This window comes from Chrysochloris asiatica, unplaced genomic scaffold, assembly GCF_000296735.1.
Source record: "Chrysochloris asiatica unplaced genomic scaffold, ChrAsi1.0 scaffold00078, whole genome shotgun sequence".
NCBI classification, from domain to species: Eukaryota; Metazoa; Chordata; class Mammalia; order Afrosoricida; family Chrysochloridae; genus Chrysochloris; species Chrysochloris asiatica.
The window spans coordinates 4,041,277-4,060,662 of NW_006408596.1; the positions used below are offsets into that span (position 1 = coordinate 4,041,277).

General features: G+C 42.8%; 1 protein-coding gene across 1 annotated transcript in view; it reads right to left on the reverse strand.

Annotated features, from left to right (window-relative positions):
- P2RX7 (purinergic receptor P2X, ligand-gated ion channel, 7) overlaps positions 1-18,660 on the reverse strand; it is a 65,339-nt gene extending 46,679 nt beyond the window's left edge. The window contains exons 1-2 of the mRNA XM_006865409.1: positions 18,539-18,660; positions 576-744 (exon numbers count right to left, since the gene is read on the reverse strand). Coding sequence (XP_006865471.1) covers positions 576-744; positions 18,539-18,660 — 291 coding nt within the window. The remainder of the gene's footprint in view (positions 1-575; positions 745-18,538) is intronic.
- Between the last annotated feature and the right edge of the window lie 726 nt (positions 18,661-19,386).

Consider the following 19,386-nt stretch of genomic DNA (forward strand, 5'->3'; position numbering starts at 1 on the left):
CTTCCTGTTTATTCATTCTACTTTCATTTTCTCTTCTTGCAAATTTAGACTTTGTCACCAGCCCTTTCTCTGCCATCCATGCCTTTCCCCTCTGTCATCTGCATCCTTTCTTTGTGCAGTTAACATACCTAAGGCTGGCTTGGTCTTGAGCAAACATTTGCCACACACATAATACAGAAGGGCTGGTACTCTCCAGGTAGAAAACTCTTTGTCCTTCTGAGACTGACCAGAACTTGCTGGCCCGGCTTCTGAAAAGCCATGTAGAAACCAAGTACGAGTAAATCAAGAGGTATCTGAAGTGTACCTGGACATGCTGCTATTTTGAGAAACCCTGGAGGACTCAATAAAGCATTCAACCGTCCCGGATTCAATAAAGCATTCAACCGTCCCTTTTCCGAGCCACTGGATCTGACCCGTTTTACAATTGTAGGTTTTCTCAGCAGGGATTTTCAGAGGGCTGTTTGACGTAGGGCCAACCAATGCTCCTCTCTGGAGGGAGGTCCCTGGCTGTAGGTGTGGTGTTAGGTGAGAGGGTGAGGCTAGTGACAGTGCCTAGAAGGTGGACAAATGCTCACCTGCAAAGGGAAGGTGTAATCTGCGGTGTCAAAGATGTTCCATACTATTTTCTTCTTTCCGTTCTCCATAATCTCCTCTCTCACCTCTGCTATCCCCTTTACTTTGGTGTGCACAGAGCTGATCACAGACTCCTTTTGTTGGTACAGCTTGTCACTCATCAAAGCATAGCTAAAATGGCACAGAAAAGCACACATGGATTTGTTGAGGGAGGCACAGCGCGTTGGTTTGGGATGCAGGTTCCGAAAGCTGCCTCCTTCAAATCCTAGCTCAGCCAGTGACTTTGGGCGAATGACTTAACTTCTCTATGACTCACTTTCCCCATCTGTAAAATGGGGATAATGGCCATACCTACTCCATGGGGTTGGAGTTCTGGTGTGGTGCTGTGGGCTGTGCTGGACTGCAAAGTCGGTTTGAACCACAAGGTCGGTGGGGTTCAGGCTCACCAGTCGCTCCTTGGAGCCCTATGCAGGGTCACTATGGGTTAGAACTGACTCGACGGCACTTGACAACAACTCCATGGGATTGTTGTGAAGATTGAATGAGGTCTGCATGCCAACTCTTCAGCACAATATCTGGCACATTGAAAGTGCTCACCACATAAAGGAAACAAGGGTAAATTGCTACAGTTTGATGAACCTGACCTATACTCATGGAGGTTGTTGTTGTTGTAATGTGCCGTGGAGTCGGCTCAGACTCATAGTGACCCTGTACAGGATTTCCAAGGCTGTAAATCTTTACAGGTACAGAAAGCCTCATCTTTCTCTCATGGAATAGCTGTCAAGTATCAATGCTATCCCCTCTGTATACAGGGTATATAGGGACGGGCAACTTACACATTGACTACCTAAAATGAGAGGGCGATAAAGGCACAAAGTAACTGGCTTACAAGGTTTCAAGAAGGAGTTTAGTTTAAGAGTGGAGGTGGGTGGGAGAAAGAGTCCCCACTGAATAGTTTTCTTCTTGTCTAGATGAATCTGATGAAAAGAGATGGGGATAAGATTCGTATGATTCAATAGTGAGTAATTGTTATCATGACTAATTGCCACTGTCACAATTGTAAAGGTAAAAGTTTTGTAACAAAAGTGGGGGAGTAGTTAATCTTACAGTCCAGAAACAGAGGACCCTAGGACCATCAAGGGAGAAGAGCACAAGCAGAATGCGGGACCTTATCCAGAGAAGCAGCAACACCAGAGATAGATGCAGAGATGGGGACATGGAGGACGGAGTAGTTGAGGGCTCTAGATTCATGGGAAAAGAGGGACTAAGAGCTGGTGGCCAGGAGGCAGACTTGTGGCATGTGCCCTTTGGTGATGTAAATTATTATATATGCCTGAGTGTTGAAAAGAAAAAAAAAAGCTAAAGTAAATAGAGAGAAATACTGTTAACTGATGGTACATGGAAGGGATTATAATCTTTTTGATGCTCAAGTTGTATGATTAGTTGAATGTAAAACTGATGATCTTCCCTGTAAACTTTCACTCAATCCACAATAAAAACTTAACAAAACAAAAAAAAGAGAGAGAGAATTGAAACAAACAAAAAAAGAAAGTGTTCAATACACGGAAGCTACTGCCCTCAGTGTCAGCCTCCAATATTGCCTACTAAGAACCTTAATTCACAAGACAGCTTCTCCAGTACCAACATTCAGCCCTCGGTTGGTCCACCAGCTTTGTCCTGGGGCTCAGTAACATGTCAGCATTTTCCTAAGGGTATACCTGGTGGATTAGCCACCTGCTGTCCACAAACACCCACCTGGTTTAAAATAATCGTGATAAACCTTCTGCCATTAAGTCAATACTGACTCATAACAATTTTATGGAACAGAGTAAGACCACTCTCTGGGGTTTCTGAGGCTGTGAATCTTTATGCATGCAAATTGGCTCATCTTTCTTCCTCAGAATGACTGGTGGGATCAAACCATTGACCTTTTAGTTAGCAGCCCAGTGTTTACCCAGTGTTCCATCAGAACTTCATAATATTGATAATGTTGTTGGTTGTTGCTAAGTGCTGTTGAGTCCGTTCCAACTCTTAGCAACCCTGTATAGGGTTTCCAAGGAGCAGCTGGTGGGTTTGAACTGCTGACCTTGTGGTGCGAAGTACAGTGTTGATCCTACAGCGCCATACCAGGAGTCCAATATTGGTAATGTTGCTGGTGTTAAGTGCTGTCAAGTCGATTCTAATCCACAGCGACACTGTATAGGGTTTCTTAGGAGTAGCTGGTGAGTTTGAACCGCCAACCTTGCAGTTCAAACGGCTTTTCAGTCTGGCACATTAACCCACACCACCACACCAGGACTCCAATATTGGTGATAGCCACTCCTATTTATTGAGCACTTACTTAAACACTCAACTATTGACCAAAACATTGGTATCTCTGGGATTTGCTCCAAGGTCATAGTCTTGAAACCCCCTATGGAGCTTTCGACTTTGCACACATGTAGTCCTCGTGAGTCAGAGTCGACACCACAACAACTAATAACTACAGCACTACTCACCAAGGCTTTTATGTGGATCATTTCCTTTAATCCTCACCCTTTTGTAGATGAGGGAGTGGGCACAGAGAGGTGAAGGAATGGGGCTGAGGTCACACAGATAGAAAGAACTGAGGTCCACATTCAGTCGGCCTTATCCCAAAGACGAACCTCAACCATGAGAGTCTTACTTGTCCTTGCATGGTTCATATTCTGCATCTGGTTTCTTGCCTGTTGGTTAGTTCACTAGCTGTTAATACTGCCTCCGTAACATGAATCCGAATTATTGTAATAAAGAGGGAAACGGAGGGAAAAAGTTACAAAAAAATTTAAAGTTTAAAAATGTTACAATCCCTTCCATTTATGTGTTTTCCCTGTCTCCCATTGCCCTGAATAATTAAAAGTGAGTTAATTTTAAATGCTTTGTTTACTCATTCTGCATAACTTTATTTAGTCCCTTCTCTTTGCCCTGCCCTCTCTAGCTGACCTTGGGAAGTCAAGATAGCTAGACCAAGCTTAGGCTACACAGCAGAATCACTCAAGGGGCCTTCTGAAATGCACCTCTCCTACACCAGTGTTAACTATAGCACTATGCATAGTAGCCACATGATGGAACAACCCAACGGTCCATCAACAGGCAATGGATGAGCAAAATGTGGTCTAGCCATACAATGGAACATTATTTAGCCATAAAGAGGAATGAAGTTGTGATACATGCTACAGTACAACATGGATGAATCTCAAAATGTTATACTAAGTGAAAGAAACTAGACATAAAAGGTCTAATTTTCATAATTTTCTTATACCATTTATATGGACTCTCCAGAACAGGCAAACCCTTACAGACAGAAAAGGCAGACTGGTAGATGTTAGGGCCTGGGAGGAGGAGAGAATGGGAGTAGTAGCTTAAAGGGCATGGGGTTTGTTTTGGCACGATGGCATTGCTTCAGAACTAGATAGGGATAGTGCTTGTAAAACATTGTGAGTGTGTTCAGTGCCACTGAATTGTTTAAGATGGTTAATTTTATGTTTTGAATTTCACCTTAATGTTTAAATAAAGGAAAAAATATAGTATGTATTTACAGACATGTTATAGAAATATACAAACAGACCAGGGTGATGCTTATAAATGGAGAAGAGAGGAGCCGGAAGGAAGAAGAGGTTTTTAGAGAACTAAAAATACATTCGTTTTATTTTGGAAGCTGGATAGTGGCACACAGTTGCTTGTTCTTTTATTCTCAATACATTTTAGAATATCTGTAACATTTAATAAAAAAGAGAGATGTTGGGGCTACTGATACAGACTTGAGAGTCAGCCAGCATGTGTGAGACAGAGTTGTTTAATATAAATTCTACAGACATATACAAGGATATTTGTTCAATAATAAATTTCTGCCGACCCTCACAACACATACATGTGTGAGACAGAGTTGTTTAATATAAATTCTACAGACATATACAAGGATATTTGTTCAATAATATTGAACCTGCCGACCCTCACAACACATACATGCTGTGTGCAGTGTTGGTTTCCATTGGGTATTGCAACATTTTCCCAAAATAACACTGGGTCAGTTTGACATACCATTTGGGGAGTTCAATTCTGATCTCTCAAATTTATTTCAGAATAAACCACATGGAATCCACCACTCTCATGATCAGAAAACCTGTCTTTGTATAAGAATGAGCATATGATTTTGAGACTTAAAGTGCTTTAAAGTTGTGTCAGAGGAAAAAGAGGGAGAAACAGGGAGTTAGCAGCATCCCTAAATCCTCAAATCATTCAGCTCCAAGATAACTCTGAAGAAGGCAAAACTAATGATCCCTGAAACCAGCAGGGTCAGAAGGAAATAGGAATTTAGCTGGACATTAAAAATGGGTAAGGTAGAGATAGGAGAGAGGAGAGCTAGGCGGGAGCTAATGAGAGAGAAGGCAGAGCCTGTCAGGAGAACTCCTGGAAAGTGTGGCTAAAAAGGAGTGTGGAGAGGCAGAGGGGGAAAAGATGGAGATGGAGGGCTGGCAGCACTCCCACTTGACTCAGAAGTAGATGAAGGTAGCCACCATGAAGCTCTTCTTCAGGACTCTAAGCCACGGGCTATGAATGTGCTCATGAGCCACACAGTTGAAAGCCTTTGTAGAGTCAGTAAAGCACAGGTAAACATTTTTCTGGTATTCTCTGCTTTCAGCCAAGATCCTTCTGATGTCGGCAATGATTTCCCTTGTTACATGTCCTCCTCTGAATCCAGCTTGAATCTCTGGGAGTTGTCTGTCGCTGTACTATTGCAGCCGTTTTTATATTATCATTAGGAAACTTTTATTTGCATGTGATATTAATGATATTGTCTGATGATTTCTGTACTCTGTTGGGTCATCTCTCTCTCTTTGAAATGGACACAAATATGGATCTCTTCCAGTCAATTAACCAGGTAGCTGTTTCACAAATTTCTTGGTATAGATGAGTTAGTGCCTCCCGTTTATTGAAAGATTTCAATTTATATCCCATTAATTTCCGGCACCTTGTTCTTTGCCAATTGCTTCAATGCACCTTGGACTTCTTCCTTCAGTATCATTGACTCTTTTTTTTTTTTTTTTTTTTAAGTTTTTATTGTGAATTGAATGATAGTTTACATGGGAGAACATCAACTTTACATTCATCCTATTGTATTTCATTTCATTGCAACGATTATAGTCCCCTCCATGCATCATCATTCAACAGCATTTGCTTCCATTCCCTTTGTTTTTTTTTGTTTTTTTGATGTACACTGAAGCACTCAAGAATATATAACCATTCAGACAACCAAAGGGTATACCCTGCAAGCCTGCCCCCCAGCCATCAGCACAGAGCCCTTCTCCCTCCTTTTTAATGACCTTTTATTTTCTACATGTATCATGCTTTTGATGTAATTCTACAATTATTCTGGTCTTTGTTTTCTACTGTCTAATGCATCAAATCATCTCTAAATTCAGGTAAGATATGTTCAAGTTCATATTTTGACACTCATGGGCTTGTTTTAATTTTTTTCACCTTCACCCTCTACTTGAATATGAGCAATTGATGGTCTGTTGTTCAGTTGGCTCCAGGTCTTGTTTTCATTGGTGATATTGAGTTTTTCCATCATCTCTTCTCATAGATGTAATCAGTTTGATTCCTTTGCATTCCATCTGTTGAGGTTCAGTATATGGTCACCATTTATGTTGCTGCAAAAAGGTAGTTGCAACGAATAAGTCATTCGTCTTGCAAAATTCTATCATGGGATCTCCAGAATAATTCCTATCACCAAGACCATATATTCCAACTACTGATTCTTCCATTGTGTTTCCAGTTTTGCATTTCAGTAACCAGTAATTATCAAACTCAAATCCATTTGTGGATAATTACTAATTAAATATCATTGAATCTTGATCATATGCTACCACGTCTTGAAATGGTTGAACATTGACCATTTCTTTTTGGTGCAGCGATTCTGTGTATTCTTTCCCTCTTCTTTTGATGCTTTCTGCATCATTTAATAGCTTGCCCATGTTGTTGTTGTTGTTAAGTGTTTTCAAGTCAGTTCTGACCCATACCAACCCTGTGTAGGGTTTCCAAGGAGTGACTGGTGAGCTTGAACTGCCGACCTTGAGGTTCAGACTGACTTTGTAGTCCAGCGCATTAACCCACAGCACCACACAAGGACAATTTTGCCCATAGAATCCTCAATATTTGTTAGTTGAGGCTTGAACTTTTCCTTCAGTTCTCTCAGCTTGAGAAATGCTAAGCTTGTTCCTTCCTTTCGGTTTTGTAGCTCCAGGTCTTTGCGTTCTTCTTGTGTGATGTTCTTGATGTCATTCCACAACTCCTCTGGTCTTCAGTCAATAGTGTCTAACTAATCCAATTTGTTCTTGAGAGAGAATCTCTAAATTCAGGTGGGATATATTCAAGGTTGTATTTTGGCTCTTGTGGACTTGTTTTCATTTTCTTTGGTTTCAGCCTGATCTTGCATATGAGTAATTGATGATCTGTCCCACAGTCTGCCCCTGGCCATTTTGGCTGATGATATGGAGCTTTTCCACTGTCTCCTTCCACAGATGTAGTCAATTTGATTTCTGTGTATTCCATCTGGTGAGGTCCATGTGTAATTACACTAAGGAAGGTATGCTATAGAAGGTATCTGAAATGGACAAATCATTGGTTTTTCAGAATTATATCATGTGATCTCCTGCATCATTTGTATCACAAAGTCCATATTTTTCAACTATTGATCCCTCCTCGTTTCCAACCTTTGCATCCCAATCACCAGTAATGATCAATACATCTTGACTGCATGTTTGATCAATTTCAGATTGAAGAAGTTGGTAGAATTCTTCTATTTCATCCTTACTGGCTTTAGTAGTTGGTACATCAATTTGATTAATAGTGATATTAACTGGTATTCCTTATTGTTGTTGTTGTTAAGTGCCGTCAAGTCAATTATGACCCAAAGCGACCCTGTATAGGGTTTCCAAGGAGCAGCTGGTGAGCTTGAACTGCCGACCTTGCAGTTCAAACAGCTTTGCAGTCGGGCACATTAACCCACAGCGCCACACCAGGACTCCGGTATTCCTTATAGGCATATGGATATTATCCTACCACAGACAGTGTTGTACTTCATGACAGATCTTGATGTGTTCTTTATGATGATGAATGTGACACCATTCCTCTTCAGTTTGTCATTCCTGGCATAGTAAACCATGTGACTGCCAGATTAGGAATGGCCAATACCAGTCCATTTCAGTTCACTAATGCCTAGGATATCGATTATGCATTCTATTTCATTTTTGACAATTTCCAATTTTCCTAGATTCATACTACATTCCATGTTCAGATTATCAATGGATGCTTACAGCTGTTTCTCTTCATTTTGAGTTGTGCCCCATCAGCAAATGAAGGTCCCAAGGGCTTTACTCCATTCGCGTCATCCTGGTCAACTCTACTTTGAGGAGGCAGCTCTTCCCCAGTCGCAGTGCCTTCCAACCTGAAAGGCTCGTCTTCTAGCACTAAACCTGACAATGTTCTGGTGCTCTTCATCATGTTTCAATCTTCAGTCATCTGCTACTGACAGTGTTCCAATGCTCTTCATAAGGTGTTCAGTGACTAAACATTCAGAAGTAGTCCATCTCTCCTTCTTCCTAGTCTGTCTTCATCTAGAAACTCATCTGAAACCTGTCCACTGTGGGTTACCCTGTTGGCATTTAAAATACCTATGGCATAGCTTCCAGAATCACAGCAACACACAAGCCACAACAGTAGGACAAACTGACAGATGAGTGGTGGATATATACATATCCGTATACCATAGCAACGTGCTATTCTTACTCAAAATCAATGTTATTCTTTCCCAGACAATGAAGATAAATCTGTGCTACAGATAGATAGATCTGTGCTATGTTGTGATTTTTAATAGCTACAAAGTATTTTAATATTTAGATTGGAACATATGAAACTGCCTAATTTTATAGCAACAGTCAAATAATGGAAATTTCATGGAATTCAGACTAAGAGGTACATTTGTGATAATTTGCCAACCACTCTCCTACTGGTGGATATTTAACTGGAACATGTGGCGCTGTGTGTTAATGCGTCAGACTGCAAAGCCATTTAAACTGTAAGGTCGGCGGTTCAAGCTCATCATCCGCTCCTTGGAAACCCTATACAGGGTCAGAATTGACTCGACGGCACTTAACAACAATAATTACAACTCTTACTGGTGGATATTTAACTGGAATTTTTGTTCAGTTTTCCAAATGATAAACATGTTTTTTTGGAATCAAGACACAACCTTCACTATGGAGTCCCGGTATGGTGCTGTAGACTAAAGCACTGGACTGCAAAGTCAGTTTGAACCACAAGGTTGATAGTTCAAACCCACCAGACGCTCCTTGGAAACTCTATACAGTGTTGCTATGAGTAAGAACTGACTCGATAGCACTTAACAACAACAACAATGTGCCAGGAAACCTTCAAAATATTTTATTTACATCTATTATTTACTGAAAGTGCCATGGACTGCCAAAAGAACCAATAGATCTGTTTTGGAAGAAGTGCAGCCAGAGTGCTCCTTGGAGGCCAGGATGGCTAAGCTTCGTCTCTCATACTTTGGACATATTGTCAGGAGGAAACAATCGCTGGAGAAGGATGTCATGCTGGGTAAGGTGGAGGGTCAGAGAAAAAGAGGAAGACCCCTAACGAGATGGATTGGCCAGGTGGCATCATTGATGGACTCAAGTGTGGCAGCGGTACTGAGATTGGCCCAGGATTGGACATTGTTTCGTTCTGCTGTGCATGGGGTCGCTATGAGTCAGTTCCGACTCGATGGCACCAGACAACAACAACAACATCTATTAAGTCTTTTAAATCTTACCCCCTGCCTCACCCCCAAAAAAAATCCCTGTAAGGAAGGTGGAGGGTCAGAGTAAAAGAGGAAGACCCCCCTCCAACGAGATGGACTGGCCAAGTGGCAACATCAGTGGACTCAAGTGTGGCAACAGTAGTGAGGTTGGCTCAGGATCGGGCAGTGTTTCATTTTGCTGTGCATAAGGCCGCTATGAGTCGGTACCAACTCGATGGCACCTAACAACAACAACAACAAGGAAGGTACTATATCACCCCTGATAGCTGAAGAAATGGTGGTGCAGAGAACATGAGTAATTTGCCCGAGGTCACACAGTAAGTAGCAATGCTGGATTTGAACTTGTCAGTCTGGGTCCGCAGCCCATGCTCTTCACTACCATGTGTCACCACCTAGCTCATGCCATATACAGACCTGTGAAAAGTAGCTTCTTGCACCTAAAGGGTTAAATCCTCTAGATACATTTCTGGGTCACAGGGTATATATCATTTTGTATCTCAGTTCATTTTGCCAAACCACAAACGACTGAACCATTCCACGCTTCCACCCACAAAGCAAGAGTGTATTCACTACCTTTTAAAGAATCTTGACAAACAAGAGGCTGGCCGTGTGGGCTTGGCTGAGCTAACAAAGGGTCTGAATGCCATAGGGTCATATCCTTCTCATATCAGGGCACATGGATCTGAGTTATACTCGCAGTGTACAGCCTTTGAAGGCTGTCAAGTAGAAGAGGGATCACCAGGCAAATCCATAAGAAAAGGAAAAGTTATAAGGAGTTAGACTTTGGCCCAGTGTAAAGCAGCAGAGCTAACAATTAGAGCAGCTTCAAAGTAGATCAGGCTTTCCTTGTGGTTGCTAGTTGGTGATTGTGATGAACATGATTTCCAGTTAGCCCATCAACTTCCCCATTTCTCTTATCTCCTTTCTTAATGCAGTTAAACATCCTTTCATATATATATACACACACACACACACACACACACACACACATATATGGAGTCCTGGTGTGGCACTGTGGGTTAATCCAGCAGACTGCAAAGTCGTTTGAACTGCAAGGTCTGCGGTTCAAGCTCACCAGCGGCTCTTTGGAAACCCTATACAGGGTCGCTATGGGACGGAACCGACTCGAAGGCAATTAACAACAACAATGCATATATATATTAAACCTCCCTCATGCCACCATCTTCTCCAGTCACCACTCCAAACCTCTCTTCTGCTTTTAGCCAAGTCTCTTGAAAAGAAAGAGTGGGTCACAACATCCATTTCCATATTTCCATTCACTCTTTGGCCCCCTCCATTTTGGCTTCCTCCACCGCCACTGCTTGCCTAAAACTTCTCTTGTCAAGTAAACACCACCGTCATTTTCACTAAATCCAAAAGATTTACCATAGCCTTGATCTTCCTGTTACTTTCAGTGTCACTTGACACAAAGGACCAAACACCTCCCTCCCCTACTCCCCTTGTTATTGTTGTTAGGTGCCTTCAAGTTGATACCGACTCTTAGTGACCTTATGCACAACAGAATGAAACACTGTCTGGTCCTGAGCCAACCTCACAATCATTGCTATGTCTGAGCCCATCACTGCTGCCACTGTGCCAGTCGATTTTGTTGGGAGTCTTCCTCTTTTTCTCTGACCCTCCACTTTACCAAACATGATATCCTTCTCCAGTGGCTGGTCCCTCCTGATAATATGTCCAAAGTATCAGAGACAAAGTTTGGCCCTCCTGACTTCCAAGGAACACTCTAGCTGCTCTTCTTCCAACACTGATCTGTTGGTTCTTTTGGCAGCCCATGGCACTGTCAATACATAACTCAAAATGCATCAATTCTTATATGGTCTTCCTTATTCACTGTCCAGTTTTCACAAGCCTTGTGCAGCAGATTTACCTAATGCAATATGTTGTTTGATTTCTTGATTGCTGCTTCCATGAGTGTTGATAGTTGATCCAAGAAAAATGATGTTTTTGACAACTTCAATCTTATCTCCATTTATCTTGATGTTGTTTATCGGTCCAGTGGTGAGCAATTTTTTTTTCTTTCTCTACATTGAGGTGCAATCCATATTGAAGGCTGTGGTCTTTGTTCTTCATCAGTAAGTAGTTTAAGTCCTCTTCACTTTTAGCAAGCAAGGCTGTATCATCTGCATACCACAGATTGTTAATGAGTCTTTCTCCAATCCTGATGCCACATTTTTGTTCATATAATCTAGCTTCTTGGATTTTATTTGCTCAGCACACACATTGAATACGTATGGTGAAAGAATACAACCCTGTCACACACCTTTCCTAATTTTAAACTATTCAATGTTCCTTTGTTCTGTTTGAACAGCTGCTTCTTGGTCTATGTACAGGTTCCTCATGAGCACAATTAAGTGTTCCGTAATACTCATACTTTGCAATTTTGTCCATAGCTTGTCATGATCCACACAATTGAAAGCCTTTATGTAATCAATAAAGCATAGGTAAGCATCTTTCTGTTATTCCCTGCTTTCAGCCAAGATAACACCTGACATCAGCAATGACATCCCTCATTCCACGGCCTCTTCTGAATCCAGCTTGAACTTCTGGGAATTCTCTGTCAATGTGTGTTTTCAGCCATTTTTGTATTACCTTTAGCTACCTTTGGCCTCCTCCTCCAAGTATGTGTCTCCCTCACCCCTTGAAGTTTAGCCTTCCTCAGGGACCTGTCCTGGACCCATCTCTCTTCTCTTGCTGGTCAGTTTCAGCTACCTCACCGTTCTAGTCACCATTTCTATGCTGCTGTTGTTAGAGGCTGTTGTTCAGTTCTGACTGCTAGCGATCATATGCACAACAAGCTGAAACCCTGCCAGTCCTGCACCATCCTCACAATTGACATACAAACCCATGTCTCCAGTTCCAGATTTGTGCTTCCATGTTTTCAGTGACAGCTACACAAACTGGAACTAGAGAATTGTAGGATGCTTTGGGGGATGTGTAGAGGTGGGGTCAATGGTTGAAATTTCACCTTCCCTGTGGGAGACCCCGGTTTGATTCCCAGCCAGTGCACTTTGGGCACAGCTACCGTGCATCTGTCAGTGAAGGCTTGTGTGTTGTTAGGATGCTGAACGGGCTTCAGCAGAGCTTCCGGACTAAGATGGGAAGAAGGGCCTGGTGATCTACTTCAGCTAGTGATAACTCTGTCGATGACAGTGCTCTGATCTCATTGTGCATGGGTTCACAACCACCACCACAACAAGTGAACATCTGTTGATATACATCTTACATATTCACTGCTGTTGAGTCAATGTGGACTCACAGCAACCTTATAGGACAAAGCAGAACTGCCCCATGGGGTTCCCATAAATCTTTATGGAAGCAGATGACCACATCTTTCTTTTGCAGAGCAGCAGTAGGTTCAAACCACCAACCTCTCAGTCAGCAGCAGAGCACTCAACCATTGCAGCAACACGTCTTCTTTGTGTCCTGTGTTGTTGTTGTTAAGTGCCATTGAGTCAATTCTGATGCATAGCGACCCTGTAGAGGGTTTCCAAGGAGCAGCTGGTGAGCTTGAACCACCGACTTTGTAGTCTGGCGCATTAAGCCACAGCCCCACACGAGGACTCCTATGTGTCCTATAGATGCTTCCAACTCAACATTTTCTGTTCCCAACTCATCTTTCATTGCAGATTAGTTTTTTCTCCTGCATTTCCTGTCTCAGTTAGTGACGGGTCTACCAGCTGTTAGTTGCCCAAGCCAGAAACACTGTCATTCCTTGATCCCCCCTCACTCTGTTCTCTCTCATCTGCTCAATTACCAGATCTTTCTTTACCTGATAACTTGGGGTCCTGGTGTGGCACTGTAGGATAACCACTGAACTACTAACTGCAAGGTCAGCAGTTCACTAGCCACTTCTCAGAAGCCATATACAGGCTTGCTATGAGTCAGAACCAACTTGACAGCACTTACCTACAACAACAACAACAGTATTTTACGTTTCTAAAATGACTGAAAGAGCACAGTAGTACAATGGTGACACACTCAGCTACTAACCACAAGGTCAGTCGTAGAAATCTGTAGGGGAAAGACTTGCTCATCAGCTCCCTTGAAGATTATAGCCGAGGAAACCATGGGACAGTTCTCTGTCACACTGGGTCACTGTGAGTTGGAATCCACTTAATGACCCCCAACAACAACATAACTCAAACCCATCTACTTGTCCCCTCTCCCACTGTCATTACATCAGTCCAAATTGCCATCAACTTTCAGTAGTCTCCCAAATAATCACTCTGCCTCTGTTCTTACCCACTCCATTCTATAAGTCCCATTAGTAAGAACCAGACCAGAGAAGATGGTCTAAAGCCTGGGGTCCACCTCTCATATTCCTAAAGATGAATTCTGCTCACGCCCACTGCCTCATGTGGTTCCTTGGGCACGTGCAGTGTTGCGTGCTACATATGTGTCTAATCATTGCCTGACTTGGATTGGCTCCTCTCCAGCTCTGATCCCTCCTCCGCCTCTGGGTTGCTCTTACTTCTGCTCAACTGGAGACACCCCAGCCTCTCTGGTGTGTGGCCAGCCTCAGGTGAGATAGTTACAACTCACAGCAACAGCATGGTCTCCATGGTGACGGGCAGCCTGGGGCTGTGGAAGACAAAACTGGGCTTGCTGTGTGCCTGGGTGGAGATTACTGCTTGGAGGAGAAGCAGTTGAGAGTGGAATTTACTCCACTGTTCTTCTCTTAACAATCCTCTAGTCTTCTGTGGCCCATGGAAGCAGAGTGTTCTCTAGAACTGGACAGGGAAATCTTCCCAAAAGAATGGCAACATTTCTACTCCTCTGCTTAAAACTCTCCCTTGGCTTCTTAAGGAGCCCTGATGATGCAATGGTTAAGTGCTCAGCTGCTAACTGAAAGGTTAGCAGTTCAAACCCACCAGCTACTCTGTGGAAGAAAAACGTGACAGCCTGCTTCTATGAAGATTACAGCCTTAGACGTCCTAGGTGGCAGTTCTACATTGCCCTGTAGAGTTGCTATGGGTCAGAATCGACTCAGACAACAGGTTTGGGTTTTGGATTGGTATGGCTTCTAACTCAGCCCGGAATAAAATCTAGAGAGCTCACAGTGCCCTACAAGGCCTGCATGATCTGTTCTCTTTCCCCTGCCCACACTACCTCTCCTCTCACCTCCTATATCTTAGTCCATTCACACCTTCTCCTACCTTGTCCACTGGGCTCCATCCACATTTTCCTCCTGTGTTTCCTTGAACCCCCTGTCAAGTTCCCATCGCAGGGCCTTTGTACCTGCTGTTCCCTTTGCTAGAAACACTCTTCTCCCAGTGACATGATGGCTTATTCCCTCTATCAATAGGAAGTTCAACACAAATGTCTTTCTCTCTCTCTCTCTCTCTTTCTGATACACCCATACACATGCATACACACCCCTCCCCATTCTCTATCCTCTTCCCTACTCTAATTCTTCATTGTTGTTGTTGTTAAGTGTCGTGGAGTCGATTCCAACCCATAGCAACCCTATATAGGGTTTCCAAGGAGCAGCTAATGAGCTTGAATCACTGATCTTGTGGTTCAAACTGGCTTTACAGTGCAGCACATTCACCCCCAGCGCCACACCAGGACTCCCTAATTCTTCACAGCACTTGTTATTTTACAATGTCTCTTTGATTTTCTTTTTTGTATCATGCCTTTCTCCCCACTGGAGTAAAACCTCATGGAGACATGAACTAGGTTTTACTTAGTTATAGTCTTCAGTGGAATGTTAATAAATGTCCCATTAACAAAGACGGGGGAAGTGATCAAGGCTGGCAGTATTTTTCTTCAACTTTATATTTTAAAATATACACCGTAGAGAAGAATATTACAAAGGGGTTATCTTCTCAACTTTGCATTCAAGGTCAAAATCATGCCTAATCAACATTATCTTTATATTGGCTACAAAGCCTAGCAAATGACCTCCCACCTGCAAACAAGCACCAGAGCCAATTTCTCTTCAGCTCTGGAACAGGTTGCTTCAGATGAAGGAGTTGGCTTGTTTTGAAAGCCATGTTGGGTGGAAAATATGTATCTAGATTCACAGATAGGGCAGCAAGACACTCTATGAGAAGCTTGTGGGAATGGATGGACTGAGGGAACCCCAGACTCAAGTATCCCATTTCAGGCTCAGCCTGGGCACTCAATGATTGAAACAGTGCTCTATTTAAATTGTTCTCTCCCTCTGCCCCCACAGATCATGTATAACTGGATGTGGGAAGTTAAATGCATGTAAGATGAAACACCATCCTATTGAGGAAAATATTTATCATGATAAACTGTTCTCATAAGAATCTGTTTTTATGTATGCAGATACTATGCAGATACTCTGTTTTAAAGAAATTGTGTGCTGGACAAAAGAATTCCACATGATCTGCCATGTGGAATTGTGACATGGAATCTATTTGTTAATGCATAAGGGAGCATTAATAAACCCAGTATGCTCTTTGGCTTTATTTGAAAGCAGAGAATATCAGAAAGATGTTTACCTGTGCTTTATTGACTACGCAAAAGCTTTCGATTATGTGGATCATGACAAGCTACAGACAACATTGCGAAATATGAGTATTCCGGAACAGTTCATTGTACTCATAAAGAATCTGTACCTGGACCAATAAGCACTTGTTCGAACAGAACATGGGAACACTGAATGGTTTAAAATTAAGAAAGGTGTGCGACAAGGTTGTATTCTTTTCACCATACTTATTCAACCTGCATTCTGAACAAATAATACAAGAAGCTGGGTTCTATGAAGAAAAATGTGGCATCAGGATTGGAGGAAGACTCATTAACAACCTGCGATATGCAGATGATACAACCTTGCTTGCTGAAAGTGAAGAGGACTTAAAACATTTACTGATGAAGATCAAAGAGCACAGCCTTCGGTATGGTTTTATGATAGTTGGTCTAAATGATAAGGTTGTTATTTTAGAATTTCAATATATATGTCTATTATTTAATATTTGTTGACAAGTGAGCCCAGGTAGCTCAAAGGTTAAGCGCTCAACTATTGAAGGTTGGTTGTTTGAACCCACATTGTGCTTTCATAAAGATTAGTCTAGGAAACGATGCGGGGTAGTCCTATTCCATCACTCAGAGGTGCTGTGAGTCAGAACCCACTTAACAACACCCAACAACAGCAAACATGTTAATTAGATAATGATAAGCTTAATAACTATATTTTTAATAATAAGAAACAGCAGTTAAAAGGACAGGAGTCGGAATCAACTCAATGGCAGTGGATATGGCCAAGTATTTTTCTCACAGCTTTGCATTTATTTAATACTCACAACAATCTTTATCCCCATTTTACAGCTGAGGAAGCCAAGGCTCAAAGAGGTAAAGGATTCGACTCCCTATTTCCAAATCTCAAACCCTAAATTTAGGCACAATTACTCTGAGGGTGAAAAGAAAGGGTGTCTATGTAAGTGTTCCTATATATATTTTTTAAATAGCTATCATATATGGAGCTCTTAGCCCATTCCAGGCATCATAAAAAGAGCTTTTCATGTAATTTCTTGTTTATCACAACTCTATGAACAGGTGTGGAGACTGAGGCTCAGAGAGGATAGGTGATTTGACTAAAGATCCAGAATTGTAAGATAGACTGCTCTACCTCTTGGCTGGAGTCCAGGTGTGGCGTTGTGGGATAATGTGCTGAACTGCAAGGTCAGTCTGAACCACAAAGTAAGCGGTGCAAGCCACTCCTTGGAAACCCTATACAAGGCCACGTCGACTCGGAACCGACTCGATGGCACTTAACAACAACAACCTCTTGGCTAAGGAGCCCTGGTAGCATAGTGGATTACAGGCAGGCCTGCTAACCGAAAGGTCAGTAGTTTGAATCTTCTAGTAGCTCCATGGGAGAAAGATGATGCTTTCTGCTCCCACAAAAATTTACAGCCTCGGAAACCCCATAGAGTCGCTATGAGCCAGAACCGACTCCACCACACACAGTCACCACTACCACAGTTTCTTGGTTTGTGACCTGTACTGCCTCCCTGTGTAGAAGCAAGTCATTATCATCATTACAAAGAAAACGTTGGGATGAGCCATCCGGGAAAAGGGAACAAGTTACTTAACACTCGCTAGGATAGCTATCATCAAACAGACAAAAGGTAGTGTTGATGAGGATGCGGAGAAATTGGAACCATCATGTCCTGTTTACTGTAAAACAGTGCAGCTACTATAGAAACAAATCTGGTGGTAGTTCCTCAAAAGGTTCAATATAGAATTAGCACATGACTCAGTAATGTTAATCCTAGATCCCTTCCCAGGAGAAATGAGAACATCTATTCACATCAACACTTACACACTAATATTTGAACAGCATTATTAACATAATTCCTAATAGGCCCAAAGTAGAAACAACCCAAGCGTCCCTCAACTGATGAACGAGTAAACAAAATGTGGTACATCCATACAATGGAATACTAATCAGACATACAAAGGAATGATGCACTGATACATGCTACAGTGTGGATGGACCTTGGAAACATGGTGCTGAGTGAAAGAAACCAGTCACAAAGGGTTGCAGATGGTAGGATTCCTGTTATCTGAGATGTCTAGAATAGGCAAATCCCTAGAGACATTGTCCATTAGTGGTTGGCAGGGCCTGTGGGGGGGTAAGGGAGATGGGGTAAAAAAGATTAGGGGTGTAGGATTTCTTTTGAAGGTGATTGAAATGTTCTAAAATTGATTGTGGTGGTGGATGCACAGTCTGACTATGTTAGAAATCATGGAATTGGACCATTTAAATGGGTGAATGCACATTCTATAAATTATACCTAAATAAGGCTGTTAAAAAACCAACAACAAAATCCACTGGCAACAAAACTTCCAGACATTGGAGATCAGCAGTTCGCACTTAGCTGGTCTGATGCTCCCCACCACAGCCAACATCCAAGATGTTGCCGTGTATTTTCTTACCTTCCTCAGGCTTGCCCTGCCCAGCTCCCAGAGCAGGCCCTTGGTAGACACCTGGTGCAGCTTCCTCCTGACCAGCTGACTGAAAGATTTGAAAACCACGTTGAATTCCGATGTGCTCCAGAGCTCCACCGTGGAGTGTTCTGGGCAGTTAGCCACAGCAGGGATTTGAGGTGGTGCCCACACATCACTTACCTAACATAGGAAAAGACAACCATGTGGAAGATCCACTTAATGGTGCCGTAATTCACACTGTGGATCCGGGTGACTTTGTTTGTCTCATACTGGAAAATGTCACAGCAGCAGCAGGCTGACATGGTGGGAGAGACGCTGCTCCCCACTCAGGACTGGGTCTGCGCACCCACCTCTCCGAGACCTGGACAACGGTGAGCAAAGTGTGCTGGTTCTAATCAGAATCTCTTAACTCAAGAGTTCCTCCAATAGCGGTGGAGTGGGGGCGGGCCCTGGCAGCTCTCCCAGACTTGGGCTGGGAATAAACAAGAAGAACCCAGTCAGTCCTACAAGCCTGAAGGCTCTGGCCCAGTCCTAGCCTGCCTCCCCCAGATGTTTACACAAAAACTGTGCTCAGAGGAAGGGCGTTTCTAGAATTCTCCCCTTCCTGCCTTTCCTTTTGCTTTCAGGCAGAAGAAAGGAGTAGCCTTTCAAAAGGTCAAGAGACCCAGAGCTTCAATTGTGCCTCAACGAGCCTAGACCTTTCCATGACCTCAAGCTCCACTAAGAGACTGAGGGATTCATTTCTACAAAGGGTTATTCAGCCCCAGATATGTGTGAGCACGGGATGAATTGATTTCTCCTCTTCTCTTTCCACCCCTGTGTCCTCTCAACACTCTGCAGATGGGAGATAGAGGCATCAGATGTGACGGCAGGGGGTGGTATACTGATCCACCAGATACACTCCCCTATAAACTTATTACCAGTTGCAGAAGAGCTTCATGTTCTTCAGTAAATCCCTCCACTCTCTACGAAAGTTCCAAGTAGTTTCCCATCACTGCCAGCAAGAGAGCCCCCTTCCCAGCTGACTT